This window comes from Vidua chalybeata, chromosome 3 (assembly GCF_026979565.1).
Source record: "Vidua chalybeata isolate OUT-0048 chromosome 3, bVidCha1 merged haplotype, whole genome shotgun sequence".
NCBI lineage: Eukaryota > Metazoa > Chordata > Aves > Passeriformes > Viduidae > Vidua > Vidua chalybeata.
In genome coordinates, this window is record NC_071532.1 from 85,051,705 (window position 1) to 85,072,090 (window position 20,386).

General features: G+C 37.6%; 1 protein-coding gene across 1 annotated transcript in view; it reads right to left on the reverse strand.

The window, feature by feature from the left end:
- Positions 1–20,386, reverse strand: part of ADGRB3 (adhesion G protein-coupled receptor B3) — a 446,982-nt gene that overhangs the window by 95,553 nt on the left and 331,043 nt on the right. Inside the window, exon 17 of the mRNA XM_053938382.1 lies at positions 776–902. Within this exon, the coding sequence (XP_053794357.1) occupies positions 776–902 (127 nt within the window). The remainder of the gene's footprint in view (positions 1–775; positions 903–20,386) is intronic.

The window sequence follows — 20,386 nt, forward strand, 5'->3', positions numbered from 1 at the left end:
TTAAGCCTCAGGGATATATTTTAAATTACATTTATCAAGATACCTTTTGTCACCCAAATAGGATATAAGACAGATATACTTTTAGGCCAGATTTCAGGCAGAAAGTAGTATTTTATTTCAACCACTTTTTTTTTTTTTCCAAATGGATTTACTTTGCTATTAAAAAGAGTCTGTTCATATGTTTCCAAAACCAGGAAAATGAAATCATGCTTTAGCAAGATAACTTCACAAATATTTGCTTTACAGCTATTTTTACACTCAATAATATTGGGAGTGTCTGCTCATACACTTAATGCCCCCTCTTTCTCATGAAAACTTGATTATTTTTCTTACATCATATCAACAGACTACATAGAAAATCTGTGCTGAAAATGTCCAATGCAGATCTGCAATCTGTTTAACTACAGTATCTAGGGCTTTCCTACCAAGAGCAATAATAGAGACCTGTACGTTCCCTTAATCGTTCAATACAAAAGTTTTCTACACATTTGCACCACAATTACAAGGCTTTCTCTAAAAAAATTATAGAGTTCGAGAGCATGCAAATTCCACTAGGATTTAGTTGTATCACAGAATCTGGAATTCATTTATCTGAGACACTGAAGACACCAGGAGACTAACATTTGACTACCTGCAATATTAAACAATTCCTCAATGCAACGTCTGCAATATACCTGAGAAGAAAGCTGGACCAGGTCCCCCCTGCCCCCGCAGTCCCCCCCGCATTCCCTTTTGCATTAAAACTGGATTTTTTCCCCCCCTCTTTGTTACTTACTATTTCTCTAGGTTGCTGAGCCAAAATGGCGAAGGTAGAGAGACGATCACATAAGCATTTCGTATGGGATGCATCGGTAAGCACAGTTTTACATCCCTGGGTGGACCAGGTTCCCAAAGAGTCGTTCCTGCAAAGGAGAGAGAGAGGAGGGGGTGGGGGAAACGGGGGTAATTACGCCTGTCGGCCGGTTCCGTGAGGAGACAATGCAGCGGGACCGCGAGGAGCGCGCCGCGGAGTTCCCGGACAGCGGCGGGGACTTGTTGTGGGGCAGGGCGGGCGCGGGCGCGGAGCTGTCCGGGCGGCGGTGCTGAGCGTCCGGGCGCTGCTGCGCGGAGCCCCGCCAGCCGCGGCAGCAGCCGCCCCCTGCGCTGCCAGCCACCTCCGAGCCTCACCAGAGCACTGCGAAAAACTCATCGGGGGAAGAGGGGGAGGCTTTGTTTCTCTCTCTCTCTCTCTCTTTTTTTTTTTTTTTTTTTTTTTTCCCTTTTCCTACCGGCTCTGTTTCTGGCCTTTTGTGAGAAATGTGATGTTCTGTAGTTGTGGTGTCTTTTTTGGTCCGTTTCTTTCTCCACTCCCCGCCCCCCCGTTTCGTGTGTGTGGCTAGGTTAAAAGCATGTGGTTCTCAAATGTCTGCCTGGGTTATGCCAGTTGGACCGGGAGATGCCGGATCTTCTGTTCTGACTGCTATTTTTGCTGAGGATTTGGGATTTTTTTGCTTGTTGTTTTTAGCTATCAGCCTTAGAAATTTCACCCTGGAAACGGCAGCATCAGATGCCTCCAACTCTTGCCTTAGCTCCAGCAGAGGGGTGGATTTCAGTACAGCAGCACACATCACCAAAGAGACACACGAGTTCGCCCTCCAGACATCACTCATCCAACTCGCCTTTCCCTGGCTCCCTCCCCCTTCTCGAGTCTTTTTCTTGGGGTGGCAGCACCAAGCTAACCCCAAGCCAAAGCAGTCGTTTGGTGGCACCTTTCACCAACCACCCCTAAACAAAACATGATGATTAACACAGCCCCCGAATTCAATTAGACATTCAAAATGCTAATGCGAGGTCTGAAACCCACCCCAGCAGAACAATAAAAATGGTATCAACCCACGTTTTCTTTGTGCAAGCAAGGAGAAGGAGAGGGGGAGAAAAAAATCATCTCTCCTCATTCCTGAACTGCAGTGGGGAGAGGGAAATATTTTCTACAGGAAAAAGGGGTTGGTTTCAACTGAAGCAAACATATTATCTTTACATGTGTTATATTTAGAGAACAACTGGGTTTCTTTCATCTTTTTTTCCCTCCTTTCATGTCCAAGGAGCAACTGCAGTGACTCTGCTGCCAGCAGCAGCATGTGTGCTGTCAATTCCTGTCCATTTCACCTCAGGTCACTAAATGACTTAAAAAAAAAAAAGAAAAATGAAGGTCGAAGAAACCAGGAGGGGGAATAAAAATTTTGAGTCCCTGTGACCACCCTTTTTTCACCTCCTCTGCCTTGACAACACACCTCTGTAAGTCATTCTATATGCCATGGCCCTCATGCAAAGGCAATTTGTTATCCCAAAGCCTGCTCTCAGAGTGCAGTTCACCCCAGGCCATCTCAGCATTTTGTGCCACTAGTTTTTGAACACACCAGATGTAACCCTTATACATTATTGTCTTCGAAACAGAATCCTGTAATAAACAAAACAAACAGTGACTGAGGGAAACAATTGAGAGAAAATCACCAATTCTTCAAGCCACTAAAGCAGTTTATTAGCTTTCCCTTGCAAATTGTGTTTTTCAGAGAGCCACAGCCTAAATCAACATCCACTTTGAAAAATAGAGTTACATATTTTAAACTCAAAAGCATTATCTTCTGGATAACTTAAACAATTTATTTTATTAGCTTTCTTGTCTCTTCTCTTATTGTGGCACACAGTTAAGACCAAATGAAATGTGTTTATCTTTGCTGATTAAATACTAAGGATGGATAGAGAAATTGACATATTTGAAAACAAAAGGGTAGTATTATTCATTCTGAGAATAAGATTTAATAAATTGAATTCACCCTATGTTGAAAAGCATTGGATGCACAATACATCCAGTTAGCACTAAATCCTTGCAGATGGTGTCAAATGCACAAGAGTTAAAGAAGTTCTAATTATAAAATTGCAGACACCAGTTTAGTTTAAAACAAAGCATCTGTTAAAATTATATATAAAGTACTATAAATCATGGGCAGGCCAGCAGATTTACACTGGTTCATTCAGTTTGTCAAGTCACTTGCACAAATAGAAATTTCCAGTCATAGAGTAGCTGAACCACAGTTCAATACATATTTTGCAAAAAAATTTTAATACTATTGAAAATTTTGTAGAATTTCCAAAAGCAGTCTGAAATGAACAAAGCAGTCTAATTGGATCCCAAAATAAGACATCATGGCAGGAGCCAAGTCAGTCTAATATGGACACTTCTTACATTTTATTGTTAATTTTTTTTCTGTAATACACTTCAATTTCTTCCTGAGCAGCATTATGTTTTTATATGTTGCAGATCAAAATTCATTAAATAAGTTCCTTCTCTCTCTTCTATAAGTGCAGTTAAAAAGAAAAAAAAAAAAAACCCTCATTAATAAATATATTTGTAGTCTGTTGAAATTATGGCTAACAGAAGCTGCACAGAATGTTACACTAAGTCCATGAAAGAGACTGACTAATGAGAAGGACCAGAAGAAAAGTATAACTGCAACTTGTGGCATGAGGCTTATGCCAGCAGAACAGCAAATGCATGATTACTAATTCCCTCAGAGATGCTGGTAATTTTGACTTCCTGACATAAAGTAATGATTTGGTTTTAGGTGTAAGTAAATAAAGAATGGAAATACGGAATAAAAATGGAGATATTGCATTTAGTACATCTCAATGCAATGCTTTTTATGAAGTACTCCATCTATGATCTGTCCCTCTTGTAATGCAACTCTTCTGGTCTAACCAGAATCTATCTCATACTTAGAAGCTTCATTCCTTTTCAGTGTGATCTTCTCTGACTATGTCTAACATTTAGGGTTATCATATGAATATGCAAAAGGGCACCTATTATTCCTGTGGATTTTCTTGTTATGCAGAAAGCTATAAAGGAGTGACAGGTACTATTAACACATGTTCTATTTATATCAAGGGAAATAATTGAATTGAAAATATCTAGCAAATACAGATGTAGGTTCATGCCCATTATCAGCAATTTTTGTACTCTTCTACTGAGTTACAGATGATTTAATCAACCTGGCAGAAGTCCCATGACAGAAGCAAAGGAATTCCCAAGAAGCATAGATTCAACATTGCAGATCTTGTGTCATCCTGCAGTTGAGGCAGGGGAAAAAAGCAGAGAAATCAGGGAAATAGGGGGGAAAAGTCTAAATAGGATATAATTTGAGCCTATAGATTTATGGGCTAATATGGCATATGGACCAAGAACACCCTCAGCTCCAACACTTATCTGTAAGTGTGCCCTTCTCCAAGGAGTCTTGCAGCTAGTGGAATATGGGAGTGTCTTTTCAGTACCCTTTCAGAGTTTAAGGTGAACTTCCTAGTTCTATGCAACAAAAACGATGGCCAAATGATATACAGAAAATTATTTTAATAGTGTATTATATGGAAGGAAAAAAAAAGTGAGTTTCACTGACAAAATGTATTATGCAATATTGCATAACTATGCTCAGTACTGAAAAAAACCCTATATTACTATCTCAGATATGGAAATGTTGTTTTAAGACAGGACCATCTTTTTAAAACTAAAATTTCACCCACAACACAATTGCCTATCTAACAATGACAATCAGACCACATTTTATATTCTAGAAACTCTTTCCTTTAGTTTGCAGTATTTGTCGTGGTCTCATGACATGGTTATTAACCACTTACCATTTTTTTAATATAATTACTAATATACATATTTTACTTATTGCATTGGTTTGCTTATTTTAACTTCCTGCTATATAAAAAATCAGTTTTGACTTTGTTATCAGACACACTCACTTGAGGACTCACTTAAGGTGAGGACTTCACCTCATACCATATGCTGTCTACTTTATTAGTGTATTTTGAAGAAATATTTTTCAAATTAAAGTTTTTAACTTTTTTTTATGGAGACTCTGTGAGACAAAGGAAGCTAACACCCAAGCAAACACTTTTCCCCAGACTAGCAACTAGTGATCCAAATAGTTGCCTGGGTTTTGATCATCACAAAGAGTTAAGATCTTGCTATACATCTATGATAGTAGCCTACTCTAGTAATATCTTTGCTGATTGATAACTGGGTAAGTTAGGATAAGAAAGCTTTCTGTTATATTACCTAAATAACAGAAATAAGCTGTTATTTAAATATTTAATTACAGTTTGTAGAAAGCAAACTGCACAGAATTTAAGAAATTATACTATTATTTCTGCTGCACAGAATTTAAGAAATTATACTATTATTTCTGCTAAGATGATTTTAATTCTTCCTAATTCTTGTGTGCGTACATTTCTATAATTTTTTTTTCTGTTATCTAGATGCTGTTTTTCCTTTGGGACAGAGTTTGGTATTGGAACCCCATTCTCAGTAAAGAATGACATATAATGATAAGAAGCACACGGAAAATGCAAACATCAGCATTTTTTAGCTAGCAAAAGGCAAGAAAAAAGTTTGTGGCCCCTATGAATAGCAGGTTATAAATATCACTGTGCCTTTTCAGATGTTCTAGCTGGCATATTAGTGAAGTCCTTCCCACACCTGCTTGATTCTTTACACCTGGACCTAAAATCCCAGGGAAGTCATAGAAAAGGCTCAACTGCAGGAGTCACCTTTCACTTGAGCATGTTCATACATCTGAGACATGACCTAACCCTTAGCATGCACAATTTCTTCTGTGATCAGTCTTATTCCTGTCAGCACTATATGGCAACATCTGGTTTATTGCCACAGTCTTTCCTAAAGTGAAAAAAAAAGGAATATAAAGGAAAAACAGAAAAAAAATAAGACAAAGGATATGTGGATATGAACACACTTTCCTTAATAATGTCACACATAAACCTGCAGTTTAAAAAAACATTGTTTACCCTGAAATTGTTAATATGATTAACATTAGGTCATCATGACTTTGGGCTTTCTTTGCCCTCATAGAACTAAAAAAAAAAAAAAACCCAAAACAAAACAAAAAAAAAACCCATGAAATTGTGGAAATGATAAAGAAATAAAACTGAAAAAAACAACTGCCTTAAGACTACATGTCTAAAATACTGCAAAAGTCCCAAAAAGGACCTCTACATTTGTGTGGTATCAGAAGAACGAACTGGGTGATGAATATCTTGCAATTGGATTTCCAACCAGAATACTATAGGGAGTTAATTTTCCCAAAGACTAAGGCCACTTTTCCAATTCAGACATTGAATTGTTTAATTTTCTCAAAGGTATACTTGTGAATATCTTTTTTGTCAAAGAAAACAGTAATCTTTGAAAATTTAATTTTCTCGCTGCTCTTTATATTAAAAGTAAATCTTATATAAATAAGTGTTTTGTATAACAAACATGTATCTGGGCCAAAAACCAAGTTTTATTTTAATATTATTTAAACTAGAGATATTAAACCGCAAAAAGTAGGATTTGTAACAGAGACACTGCAGTTATAAGCATACATTGCTAGATTAACTTTCTAATAATGTACAACTTAAAGAAAGTTCATGGGAAGGATTAAAAATTGGCTTGGTTATCTGTTTGGCTGCAATAAATAAATGATTCATCAAAAGAAGAATTATGGAAGTGAGTATTAATGCTGTGGTAATATTTTATTAATTCCTATATTTCCCTGTCCATACAGTTTAGGGCATGATCTAGCACACTGTATGTTTGAACTGTGCTATAATCAATAGCTGCCCTTGTAATAGCATACTGCAAGTGTATCAATGTGTAAAATGAAAAGAAATTTTAAATAAATTGTATGACAAAACCAGGATGAAACAAATACTAGAAGTATTCCTCCTATTGCAGTTCTTGATTAGTGGTGCTCTGTATTACTGCTACTACACAGATATATCATTATTTGAGTTATGGGATTCATTCATGTTTTTGAACCCCATTGGATAAATGACAGTCCTTCAGCTCTATTTCTGTGTCCTAACAAGCCAAGTGGATTGCATTTGAACAACACCATTTTCCCCCACTTTCTCAAAATTATAGAGAAAATCTCCTAAGATGAGTATTGCTGTATCAAAAACTCAGAGGGAAACCAGTCACTTTCTGTAGCTTTATCTCTGTCTGACTCTGTAGATGGTCTCAGAGAAAGTACAATTGAAGTACTGTGTACACAATGCCAAAGGATGTTGATGTCTATTTAGAATTTTTGAGTATTATGTCTTCTTTCCTCGTGGACCTTCAGAATGATGGGTGCAGACAAGAGGTTATCCCTCCCAGGTTATATTGTCCCTTCCTATCTTGTCTAGGAAATCTTGTTGAGTTCTTAGAAACTATGTGAAGCAAAGTTCTTATCAAACTAAAACAGACTTATTGTGTCAAATTGACAAACCATGCTATTTGTGAATCTGTGTTCATGAAAGTTCCTATTAAACTTCATGATCAGTCTTAGTGTTTTACAAGTAAACCACATTATTTGTGAATCTGTGTTCATGGAAATTTGTATTGACCTGGACCAGATTTATAGTGTTGAGCTGGTAAACCACACAATTGATGAATCTGCAATTGAGAATGATACCCACAGTACTGGTACATCTGAGATCTCATTGAATGCAATCAGACTTAAGAGTGCTGAATTGGTTATAATCGGAAATTAAGCCTAGCTGTACCCAGCCCCTTTGATCTCTGAGCTGGAGAGTAGAAGAGTTTATTTTCCACCCTATTTCTACACTCTTAATGCAACACACTCCTCACAAAATCAGTAAAATCTTTCCTGTTCTTTTGTTTAGACTACAGATATGTATGTAGCTTTATGGTGAACTAAGGAAAAATCGTCATATGGTGCTTTCCAGTTGATCAACCTAAAAAAATCTTTCATACTGTACTATTATTCACATGGACTTCTAGCAAAAAGGAACCTTGTAAATTGCCTATGGCCAGAGGCTGGGAAGGGTAAGGGGCTCAGAAGTTTATCCTGGAAATTAAGAATGTCAAAATTTGGTATCTATTTTTAATGTTTCTTCCAAAAGACAAGCAATAAAGCACAGTACCATTAGTTCAAGTTTTGAGGCCACCGTGACCAGCAGGGAGAGGAACAGGTGTGAAACAATTGAGGGAAAGAGAAGAGATTGGGCTTCTATCAGTGTTACTGTTACAACATCCTATGTTATCCTTAATTATATGGGCAGACAAAACTAAAACCATGACATGTCCAACCTCCTCAAAGCATGGTTTGGATCAGGCTTCAGAGATACTGACCATAATGTAGGAAAAAAGTTAAGACACATAATAAGAATGGCAGAAGCAAATATGTTAAGTGGTCAGACACTGAAAAAACAGTGGAGAGTCTCCCTTTTATCTCACAGCTCAATGGTTCTGAGAAGATGCAATTTCATGCTGTTTTTGAGGGGTGTTGAAAGGATAAGGATTGGCAGCATATGACCTAACCCCAAACTACAGCATATGACCTGACCCCAAATTACAGCATATGACCTAACTGCAAACTACAGCATATTCTGGAGTAAGAGCACCCTCACGCCTTCTTGTTGAAGTAGAATTATGCATAGGGCCAGAAGATAAAGCAAAGCATGGACTTTGTAGTCATAGTAGGAGACAGGGTTTGGCATCTGCATTCCAGTTCCTGCCACATTCAATGTTGCTTACTCTGCAGATTAAGCATTAAATTTCAGTATTACATGTTCTCTGAAGATTCTCAAGTTTCATATTTGTTCCTTCATATCTTAGCTGTATGACTAAGAACCCTCATAGTTGTCAGCATCTCCTCCCCTGTATCTTGTGATACCACCTGCTGCTCTTACACAATCCTACTGCATATCCTACAACTGTTATCCATGGGTTCTTTGAAGAACATGCCGTGGGCTATGGCAATTGGAGATAAATTATTGCCCTAGTGTACAATTTTATAGAAAGAAGTAAAGACCTTTTTCTGTCTCCTTACACTTCAAAAACAAACTTAAGCCAAACTGAGATAAAAAAAAACAACCAATCAAAAAACAGGACACAAATGTTTATAAGAAAAAAAAAAAGAAATAAAATAAAACTGACATTTACTCTACTGACATGGAGATTATGTCTCCCCTTTTATCCAGCCGTTAGTCTGCAAAATTTCTTAAGAATTCAGTTTACAAAGAATTCTATTTTCTCTATATGTTAGGCCTCAGGTTATGTCCTTTTTCTTGTGTAAGACACTTGCTTTTTAAAACCAATCCTTTTTTTTTTTTTTTTTTTAAGTCCTTCCCAGAAGCCTAAACAGATCTAATCTGTTTTTCTTCAAATGCATTGATTTCTTTCTTATTTGGGAGATTATCTGACCACCCCTTTTAATTAAAATAAGTATTCTTTTTCTTCCTTAAAGATGTCTCTTTTTTAGACCAGATGTTATCTTTTGTACCTGACTGGCCAATTAACAACTGCTTCAATAAGAGCAATCCTTATCTCCCTATTCTCTCTTTGGTGAGTCAGCATGCATCCTGCCTGAATCTGCACCAAATCTTTTACTGGTTATCAGGCTGCACATTAAAAACACATTTGATACAAATACCTCAGTAGGAAAAAGGCATATAGCTTGCTATTGGCTCTTGACTGAGATCTGACACATAGTAACAAGCCAGTGACAAGGGGTTGAAAGGATCGATGCTTTACATCTTCGCTTAGGTATTTTCTCTTCCATGGAAACCTTAACTACAGAATGTAAAACAGAGTAGTCTTTCTCTTTCAGATAGTCAATATTTAGTTATAATAGCAAAGAATAAGATTACTGATGAATAGAGGGAATTAGACTAGCTTCCTTACTCCAAAATGCCCTACACTTAACGATTTCATTCTTTTAGCATGGACATTTCATTCTTGCAGCACAGAGATTCTCTCCTCTAGAAATGGTCCTGAATCTTGCAATAATGAGAACCTCACCTTGGGTCTGTCCCATCTTGGGTGAGCTTTCTAATCATTGAACTACAGACAAAAAGCCTACAGTACAGGGCTTCATATATGCACTGTCCATGTTTTATGCATCAGCCAATTCATTGTTAATAAAGGCCACAGTCAAGACTGACAGAGTGATGACCTGCTTAAGTACCTTGATGAGAGTTGATGAGAGTACCTTGATGAGCATGTTAGAAGAGACACTTGATGGCCAAAACATCTTAACATAAAAAAGAAAAGATCCCCTGGATTTAAGATTCTCCAGAGTCAATGGCTGGAGAGGAGGTCTGGCAAAGCCCATTAAGGATTGAGTACTGGGTATCTCCCTATCTCATATAATAAATGAAACTTAATTAAAATGGGGCAATTCAACAAATCTGAGCGAGCAGTTGAGATGTGATGACTTCGTGTATGCCCAGCTATGAGCAAATGCAATGCAATACAGCTAAACACAAAGGTCTTTATAGATGTTATGATCTGGTTAAAAACTGAAACTAAACAATCCAGATGTTGCTAAGCTGGTAGATGTAAGATGTATATTGAAAACTCTGTAATTCACAGAGCTAAATTCTGTATCACTATAAAGTAATGTGTCTTTTTTGTCTTAACAATTTTCAGTTTTATTTTAAGACGTGGGAAAATCACTGTGGTTAGAGTCAAACAAAGTCAAGTACAGATTTAGGAAATGGAGGTTCTCTTGTTAAAAGAAAAAGAACATGCAAGAGACACTTCCATAGTGAATTTTTTAGCCTCTAAGTTAGTCTTAGCACTGACATTCTTGTCTTTTGGTCAGGTTTATTATCTTGGGACTTCTTAATGTGTCGGCTCAGCTTTCAAACTAAAAATGGTTTGAATGTAGCCTCTTTGGACTCCATATGAGGTACTGCTCATCTGAATCTTCCTGAGTGTTGGTATGTACCAACCAACTGTCAGAAAGGTAAATTACAGCATACCAACCAATTGCTCAGAATGGTAAATTACAGCTAACGAATTCACACCTGTGTCATGGCAACGTTGCCTAAAAAAAAGCCAGCTGATGATGATAATCTCTAGAGATAATACCCAAAGTCTTTCACTGAGGTTTTGGCTAGGAGTGCATGGAAGAAGGATACATACATCACACTGTACAGAACATGAAAACAGACACTCTGGAAAGAGTGATGGTCTGCACTGTGCCACATCTGAACAGCGAGCTCTAGGGATTGTGGCCACTCAATAGTAAAAGGGCATGTGTTGCAGAGGAGGCCACTGTGGTCTTCAAGGCCCACAAGTGGATTCTGTGGACATGCTTCAAATTTAATCTGCAATATGTTTGATGCATTCACAATGCAACAGATAATTTGCATTTGTCATAACAACATATCTGGAAGTCTCAGAAAAATTTACTGCACTGAATAATACAGAATTTAAGTCCTCTTACTCCTTTGGTATCCATTTCAGCTAGTCACATGCCAGCTAGAATGTTTAGACAAATGTGACTGCTGGCATTAAAAACTGAATAAATTGTTTGAGATTGGACAAGTGCTTTTTTTTCACAGTCTAAAAAAAGGGAATAGAGGAGGTGTTGGGGAGTATGTGCCTTAAGTAGGTGCCAAGAAAGTGCCTGAACAAATGAGTAAAGATTACTAGCCTATCTACTTTCATCTCCTCAGAAATTTTTTGTTTGTGTGTATTTTCCTGATGTGAAGCAGCACCAATACTCTACAGGTACAAGAGCTGTAACAATGGGGTTATCTTCTATCCACTGACAAAGTTGGTACAGTCTTCAGCTTTCAGATATGGTAGAAAAGGACTCCTACAATGATCAGTGTTAGTACACTAATGATTATGTGGATTTAATCTGAAAGCCTTGAAACAGAGACAAACAGTGTTATACTAAATCTCAACATAAGGCAAAGATCAGCTCTGGGACTGAAGGCCAAAACCAAAATATGAAGGTAAATTTCTTCTAGATTCAAAATAAACACAACCAAATACAGTGCTGTACTTATTTCCTTCTACTTTCATGCAGAGGTAGAGATGCTTGCAGCACTTTTGATGTTTATAACACTGTATTACATATGATATTGAAAATAAATGTATGTAAAATATATACAGTAAAATTATTCAGTTAATGTTGCAGCTTTTTGCTCTCATTGGCATATAAGGCAAATCTCATCACGTCTGTCTGTCTGTGGTGTGTCACACAGATGTGGCATGCTTTAGTTGAAAACTCCACATCTGAAATGCCTCTCCCTTCAGTCAGATATAGTATTGTAAAGAGAAACTGCTAGAGAACCTTCTTACATTTTGAAGTAATTTACATTCTGTTATGTTCTCACACTACTTGATGTTTTTAAAGTGCAATAAAAAAGAATACAATTAATTTGGATTACACTACTTGATCTGAATTATACACAGACTATTATATAGTACATGAAATGTATTAGCTAGAATGTATCTCCTAGAAATTACATAATGAGAGCAGTTGCAATTATAGTCTGTGCATGTAGTATTCAGGAAATGTCATGAATCCACCTCATCTCTGTGCATGCTGTATATTGATTGGACCTGTCAACTTCAATGGAATATCCTCAGTATAACTCACATCAGAACCTGGCACTATATTTTGATCTCTCAGACAGCTAAATGATATCTAAAATTACATATAAGCAAACATCTTTCTATTGACTATGCACTGGAGAAAACTCATGCGTATATTTTAATTCAAAGATGCTGGAGCATGTCAAGTTCATGATGTGTTCTTCAGTTATATTAGTTTTCAGCAGGGGTTTAGAAATAGCAAAACAGAAAATATGACTACGCCACTCTAAAAAAGTCTGCGGTATGCCCACATTTTGAATGCAGTACGCAGTTCTGATCTCTAACAGATCTAGTGGAACTAGAGGGATCTCTGGAGAACATGGGACAGCTTCTATAAGGTAAGTCCCTCCAGTCTGGGTAGGAGGTGGTTGAGGGAGCTCTGATAATGTTTGCAAGAGTGCCATGGTAAAAGTGAACCAGAAGTGATTGTTATTCCTTGTAATATATGATTTTAAGGCATTAAATGAAGTTATTAGGTTGTATATTTAAAACAAACAATAGGAGGCACTTTTTTTTCCCTCACAGGGCATAGTTAAATGATGGAAATTGTCACCAGAGGAGGTTATAAATGACAGAATATTATGTGAACTGAAAGAGTGATTAGATAAACTCACAGACAAAAAAAAAAAAAAATCTTTTAAGGCTACAGCACACAAAGATAAAAAATCTGACTGTAAATCCCAAACCTGTCGGAATTTAGGATGCATAACAGGGGAATAGCTACTAAATAAATACCTTGCTATTAAGTACTCATCTAGGCATTTGTTAACAGGTTCTGTAGCAGGCAGGATCCTGGGGCCAGACTAATCTTTTGCCTGTTCAGCCCAGCTTATGCTTAAATTATTATTCCTGGTTTAAAGGATTTGCTTTCAAATGAATCGCATTTCAGGTTGCTGCTTGTTTCACATTGCATGTAAATCACTGAGGTGAGCAGATCCACTGCTGGCACAAATGGCACTGGTGCTCTCTGACACAGTGCACAATGGGGTCTCCCAAACCAGGGGAATATCAGGGGAGCTAAGAGAGCTGCCAGGAGCCCGCAGCTTGTGTGGCAGTGGCTGACAAGACCTTGGCAGGGCCAGAAGCAACAGTGAGCAAGCCACCCCCAAAAAAGAATCCCTCAGGGAGCACTACCAGTCAGGGCATGGCATGGCAGTCAGTGCAGGGTATGCAGGAAGGGCACAGAAACTCTGCAAACTCAACCAGGAAGCAGTGGCATCCACCTGGCAGAAAGTTACAGCCTCTCTAAGCTCTGCACCCAGCATGACTGATGCAGCTGCCCACGGTGCTCCAGGGAACATGCTGACACTCAGGAGTCAGCTGCAGGGTGTGCTCTGCAGAAGGGAGGGGTGAACACACCCCTGGGGAGGTGCACCCAGGTAGAGGAACTCCTCTGATTACTGACAGAGCATGAAAGAGAGAGACACCACTGGAATTTCACCCTACTTTCCCTGTGATAGGCCTGACAGGTAGACAGGATGCACAATATAGAGGATTCCCTGTCCACTTTTGCCCTGGCTGAACACAGTTACTTAATGTCTAGAGCAGCAGGCACATTTTCTCTGTGACTTTTCAGGTGCCCTGGCCTAATAGTGTGAGGCTTTGCAAGTGGAACTAAACAACAGCAAGGACAACAGTTATCTAGCTTGGAAGTGTCACCAGAGTCCTGAAGGGAAAAAGAGTCCAGGAAGACCAGACATTCCTCAGGAAGGAAATCTTAGAGATGAAGGAGCAGGCCATTGCCATATGCCAAAAAACAAACTGGAGCAAAAGGCTGCTCTGTTTGAACAGAGCGCTTTGGCTGGAACTCAGGGTAAAAAAGGGAGTGTATCACCTTTGAAAGAAGGGGCAGGCGGCTCAGGAAGACTACAAGGATGCCATGAGGTTATATAAGGAAAAAATTAGAGGGGCAAAGCCAAAGTAGAACTTAATCTGGCTACTGTTGTAAAAGACAATTAAAAAACACATCAGCAACAGACGGAATCCACTAAAGGGTACTGAGGGAGCTGGTGAAAGTGGTCATCAAGATACTTAGAATTCCTGGCTAACCAGGGCGGTGTCAACTGACTGGAAGTTGGCAAATGTGACTTCCAGCTACAAGGTGAACCAGAAGGAGGATACAGAGAACTACAGACCTGTTAGCATGGCCTTGATGCTGGGGAAGGTCATGGAGCAGATCATCCTGAGGACCATCACACAACAGGTACAGGGCAACCAGGGGATGAGGTCCAGCCAGCATGGGGTTAGGAAAGTCAGGTGCTGCCTAACCAACCTGATGGACTGCAACCAGATGACCTGCCTAGTGGGTAAGGGAAAGGCTACAGATGCAGTTTTCTCAAACATTAGTAAAGCCTTTGACAATTTCTCCCACAGGATTGTCTTGAAGAAATGAACTAATTATGGCTTGGATGGATGGACTGTTTTCTACATAAAAACTGGATGGCTGGGCCCAGAGAGTGGTGGTCAATGGAGTCAAATCCTGTTTGCAGATGGTCACTAGTGGAGTTTCCCAGTTCTCAATATTGGGGCTGGACCTGTTTAAAATCTTTATCAATGTTCTGGATGAGGGAATTGAACTCAATTAGTTCACAGATGACACCAATTTGGGTGGGAGTTTTGATCTGCTGGAGGATGGGAAGGCTGTACAGAGAGATCTTGACAGACTGAATCGATGGGCTGAGAATGACAGCATGAGGTTCAACAAGGCAAAGTTCCAAATCCTGCACTTCAGTTACAACAAAGCAGCGCTACAAGCTTGGGGTAGAGTGTCTGGAAAGCTGCTTAGCAGAAAGGGACCTGGGGCTGCTGCTTGACAGCAGCTGAACATGAGCCAGCAGAGTGCCTGGATGGCCAAGAAGGCCAGTGGCATCCTGGCCTGTATGAGCAATAGTGTGGCCAGCAGGACCAGAGAAGTGATTGTCCCTCTGTACTTGGCACTGGTGAGGCCAGACATCACGTCCTGTGTGCAGTTCTGGGTCCCTCACTACCAGAAAGACATTGAGATGATGGAGTGAGTCCAGAGAACGACAACAGAGCTGGTGAAGAGTCTGGAGCACAAGTGCTGTGAGGAGTGGCTGAGGAAGGTGTGGTTGTTTAGCCTGGAAAAAGGAGCTGGTCTCTTCAACTCCCTGAAAGGAGGGTGTAGTGAAGTGGGAGTCAGTTTCTTTACCCCAGTAACAAGTGGCAGGACAAGAGGAAATGGTGTGAAGTTGCACCAGGGGAGATTCAGATTTGACATTAGGAAAGATTAGGCTAGTCAAGCAATACAATAAGATGCCCAGTGAAGTGATGGACTCCCCTTTCCTGGAGTTACTTAAAAGACTTGTAGACGTGGCATTTGGGGACATGATATAGTGGTGGACTTGGCAGTAATGGCTTGATAATTGAATCTGATTATTTTAGAAGTCTTTTCCAACCTTACTAATTCTATGATTCTATAGGCATATTAAACCCCAAACATAGTGCTGAGACAGCAGTATCTTAGCTGTGTCTCAATATAAAGTTGAGGTGTTACGACATCCTAAACTTACATTTAATTTCTTGGCACCACAAAAGTGGACACTGAACAGAATTTAATCTTTATTGCTCTGAATTAATGTTTTATCTCATATGAGAGAGAATATCTTATGTCCTTAAATTTATCATGTAGATTTGGGATTTTACAAGTACGTTCACATCCTGAAATGTATAACAGTATTCTATTGAGATATGTATTTGTGTATATATATATATATATATAAATATAAAATAAATACATAATAGATGCTGCAGTAGGGATATTTGTTATTGTATCTTGTCTGATTTCAATATATTTCATAAGGTCTACTTTTACTAGAGATGGCTTCACACTTTTTATTCTGTGCATGAGCTTAACTTTTAAGCACTTATAAAAATATTTGCTACTTTTCTTCGCAGCATTGCCTTTTTCTCTATAAAATTATACCTCCTGACCCTTAGAATGGTCAAGTTTTCATCCCAAGCCAGTAGCATCTGCTCTGTATTTAAAAATGTCACTGCTTTTAAGTCCAATACCTACTAGTCCTACAGGGCTAGAGGCAATAACTTGTAAAGGGAAAAATCCTCAGCTTTGCAATTGGACTCACAGACCTTGCTTCTAACCCCGCAGTCCTGTCAGCTATCAAACTTTGAAGTCATGACATTTTAAAGAACATGTATGAAGGAGTTATTTTATAGGAATAGAAAACCACTTTTAACTTACCTCAGAAAATTTTTATTGCTCTTTCTTGCCCTATGCTTTCAATGAGTAAGATATCTAGCTTTACAGGTGGGTGCATATGAAAACAGCACTAGTAAATGTTTTAAAGAGTAACTTGTTCTAAAGGTTATATGCTAGAAACAAATATGCAAACATGTTAGCACTTTTGGAAAAATGGAGGAATGAAACACACACTCAAGGTCAGAAATACAGAAACAATGACCTCAGCTGTAACTTTTCTTCTGTTTGAATATCTAATAACTTTTTATCTTTCAGGCCATCTAATGTTAAACTAATTAAAATTATTGCAGCATTAGTTGAATTAAACCATCCTTCATTTTCTATGCTATATTAATTAATACTAAAATGTCGTACAATGCAAACTGTAATTTCCTGCAGATTTCTGTAAAAGAATTGTAAGAATAATAGTACTTCTTGATAAGACTTAAAAAAAATTCTGCTTCAGAAAAATATTAATTCAATAATTTTAAAATGTCAAATATTGGACAGCTCCATTTTTCCATGTTTCACGAATTTCTAGTTTTTAACTCAGTTGACTATAAAAAAAAATCAAAATGAATAGATTTTAAATAGAATTAATTCCACTTCTACTGAACTTACTGTCTTCAAAGTCTGGGCTGTTTTTCATTTTATCAGTTTTAACTCTGGAATAACTTTCTGTGTGTAAAATTCAGATTTTTAGTGTAGAAAATCAAATTCAAAATACCATAATCCTTTACTTCTCTGAGACCATGGATCAGTGTAATATTTAAATATGTCTATAACTTCATACACCAGTGATTTCAGAAGATTTGCTCATATAGTCAAAGGTATTAATATGCTCAAGTTTCATGTGAAATCACAGCTATTTCCATCTTAGAATCACAAAATATCAATGAATTAAAATTCAAAAGTAAGGATCAGTGGTCACATATTTTAGATGGCAAAATACTATGCTGCTGTACTTGATAATCAGAGGAGATAATTCTTGAATTTTAATCCTGATGACCTTTAAAAATATAAATTCAAATAAATGATCTTTATAGTAATACTATAATTTCTATTAATAATATAAATTATTATTCATTATTAAACCCAGAGTGCAGCAAATACTGTAAACAGATTTATGTTAATTTAATAGCTTTTTGCAACAGTTTGCAGAATTAGCAATCAATTCCAACTTGATTGCAAATAATAATGAAAATCACTGAAACATGCCTCTCCATCAAAACATGTTTTAAAGGCCCCTCTGTACATGTAATGTAATTCATCTACCTTATCAGCCCCTCCTCACCAATTTCTAAAAGAAAAATTACTGATAATACATTCCAAGCTTGTAATTTTCACGATCTAGAACTATTTGTCTTGATGTTTCTCAAATGCTTCAGTTCCTAAGAGAAGTCACTTGAAGTCCAGAGTACCTACACAAGATTGTTCATATGACTTGTGCTGAACATCCAAAAAAAGAAACCCCACCTTATTTATTTGTTGACAATGTCAATAGGCAATTAAATATTTGCTAGTAGTTGTAAAAACTGTTTCTTTGTTAAGCAAAGTTCATGTTAACATTGTCTCGCTTAATTGTCAGTCATTACTGTTCAACTGGGAAATGTACATTTACTGGGAGAAATGCTGGTACAAGTCCTGGCAGAAGACAGTAGATGGCAAGAGAGATCATGCTGCTCTGCTTTCTACCTGGATGCTGTAGTTCTTCCACGAGTGAAATCATGTGAAACTCATGTAAAGTTCCACTGCTGACATGAAGCATGACATGGTTTGAGTAGAGAGAGTTCCATGGAAGTACTACCTATTAAAAAATTGAACGCTTACATCTGAGGAAAAAGTATTATTGATGCAGCTGCCCTTGTGATATTCATAGTGTTAAGTGAGAACTGTGGCATGAAAGGGAAGCATTATTGACAGAGTACAGCTAGGGATACAAGGATAGCAATGCAATTCAAGAAAGACCATGGCCTAGAGCAGCTCTGAGGAAAAGACACACTGCACTACTTGAGATGGGTGTCAGGAAGAAGCAAAGCTTATTGCGTAATGCCTCTGTGTGTATTCTGTCCAAGAAATTCTTTTATGTCTGTACATAGCAGATGGCACTTTAATTAAAAGTTCTGTAAACTTTCCTAAAACATCTTTGTGATTTCTGTGTTCAGCATGTTTATGTACCTCCCTCAGCATATTAACAGGTTTTCAAATATCTTATCCTCATTTAACAGTTGATGTATGTGAACTGCTTCATGATGAAGGACAAATCCAGCACTACCTGCTTGATGTTAATTTAAGTTTTGCTCAAGCCTGTAGTAAATGTGGTGTATATGAAAGGTGATTGCAAAAGTGAAGAATGGAATAAGAACACGAGGGAAAATGGTCTTGGATATAAGGAATTTAAGAGATTTTGACAAATGAATGCCAATCAAATTATGGGTTAATACCAATTTATGTTTGCAATAGCATAGAAGTTAATTAGAAAAAATAGTAAAATTATATGAATAGAATGTTCTCTCAAATCACCAACAATAGGTGTGCTTATAAGAACAGTATTTTCCTCAAAACACTTAATTTCTGATTTAAAAGTCAGATGTAGTCTTCTGATGTAGTCTTTTAATCAACTTTGTAAAACTTTAGAGATAAATGTAAACACTAAAAAACAAGCTGCAACATTAGATTTCATTAATGCTTCAAAAACAGTCTGCCATTAAATCTTGTTCTTCTCTTGAAATTAAATTGTTTACAGAGCATTTTTGTTCCTTTGAATTGAGAAGGGAAACCTTGATATACAGGAAACATCACTGTTCATATAACTGAGAATCTAACAGTTGTCTATGCAATGGTATACGTGTAGATAGCCCCATCTTTACATATTTAAGTCCATGAATAATCTGGTTCTAATGCCACCATGTATACAATGAAATGGTGTTTTTGAAAACTGAAATGCAGCAACCTGATTGTTTGCTAATTCTGTGGATTGTTTCACAGAATTTATATAAGAATTTATGTATGTCCTAGTGTAGTCAGTACACAGTCTGCTTCTTTATCTGTACCCATGTTTAGATACTTCCTGTGAAATTGCTGCCAGAACATGCAAAGGTCACACTAAGGTTTTGTGAAGGTTTTTCTGGATATGTTGCTTCTGTGTCAGTGAGGCAACTTATCAAACATAGCTATAAATGCATGTAATATAAGCACTGCTTTCTGTGACAAGTCATCATATTAATGAAAGGAAGAGGCCTCCAGCTATCGTGTGGCTCCTACATTTTTTGTTATACCAGCTTTGGGTCCTTTCAAAAATGCACACCATGCATTATACATAGAGAACTAGAATCATCATTTTAACTGTTCATTTTTTCTTTTGGGTAAATGAAAGGAGGTTGCTTCATGAAAGAAAAGACAGTATATAAAAATATCAAAGCTTTATTTTGGAAAAGCAGATTTTTCATTAACTCCCAAGGGAATTGTGTGGAAAGCTCATGCACACACAAACAGAATGTGTATATATTTATTACTCTAGCTATGAAGTTACAGCAACATACTGTATTATTTCATTTTGTATTCACTATCAACCACAATTGCTTCTCTTTCCAGCTTATCTTTCATCTCTGCAGTTCCTCTTTGGAATCTCATTAGATTAACAGGTCACTAAAACATTGTTTGATCATATTTCTCAACCATTTTTCTTCAACTTATGAGTCAACTCTGCAACATATGAAAGCCACATCATTTTT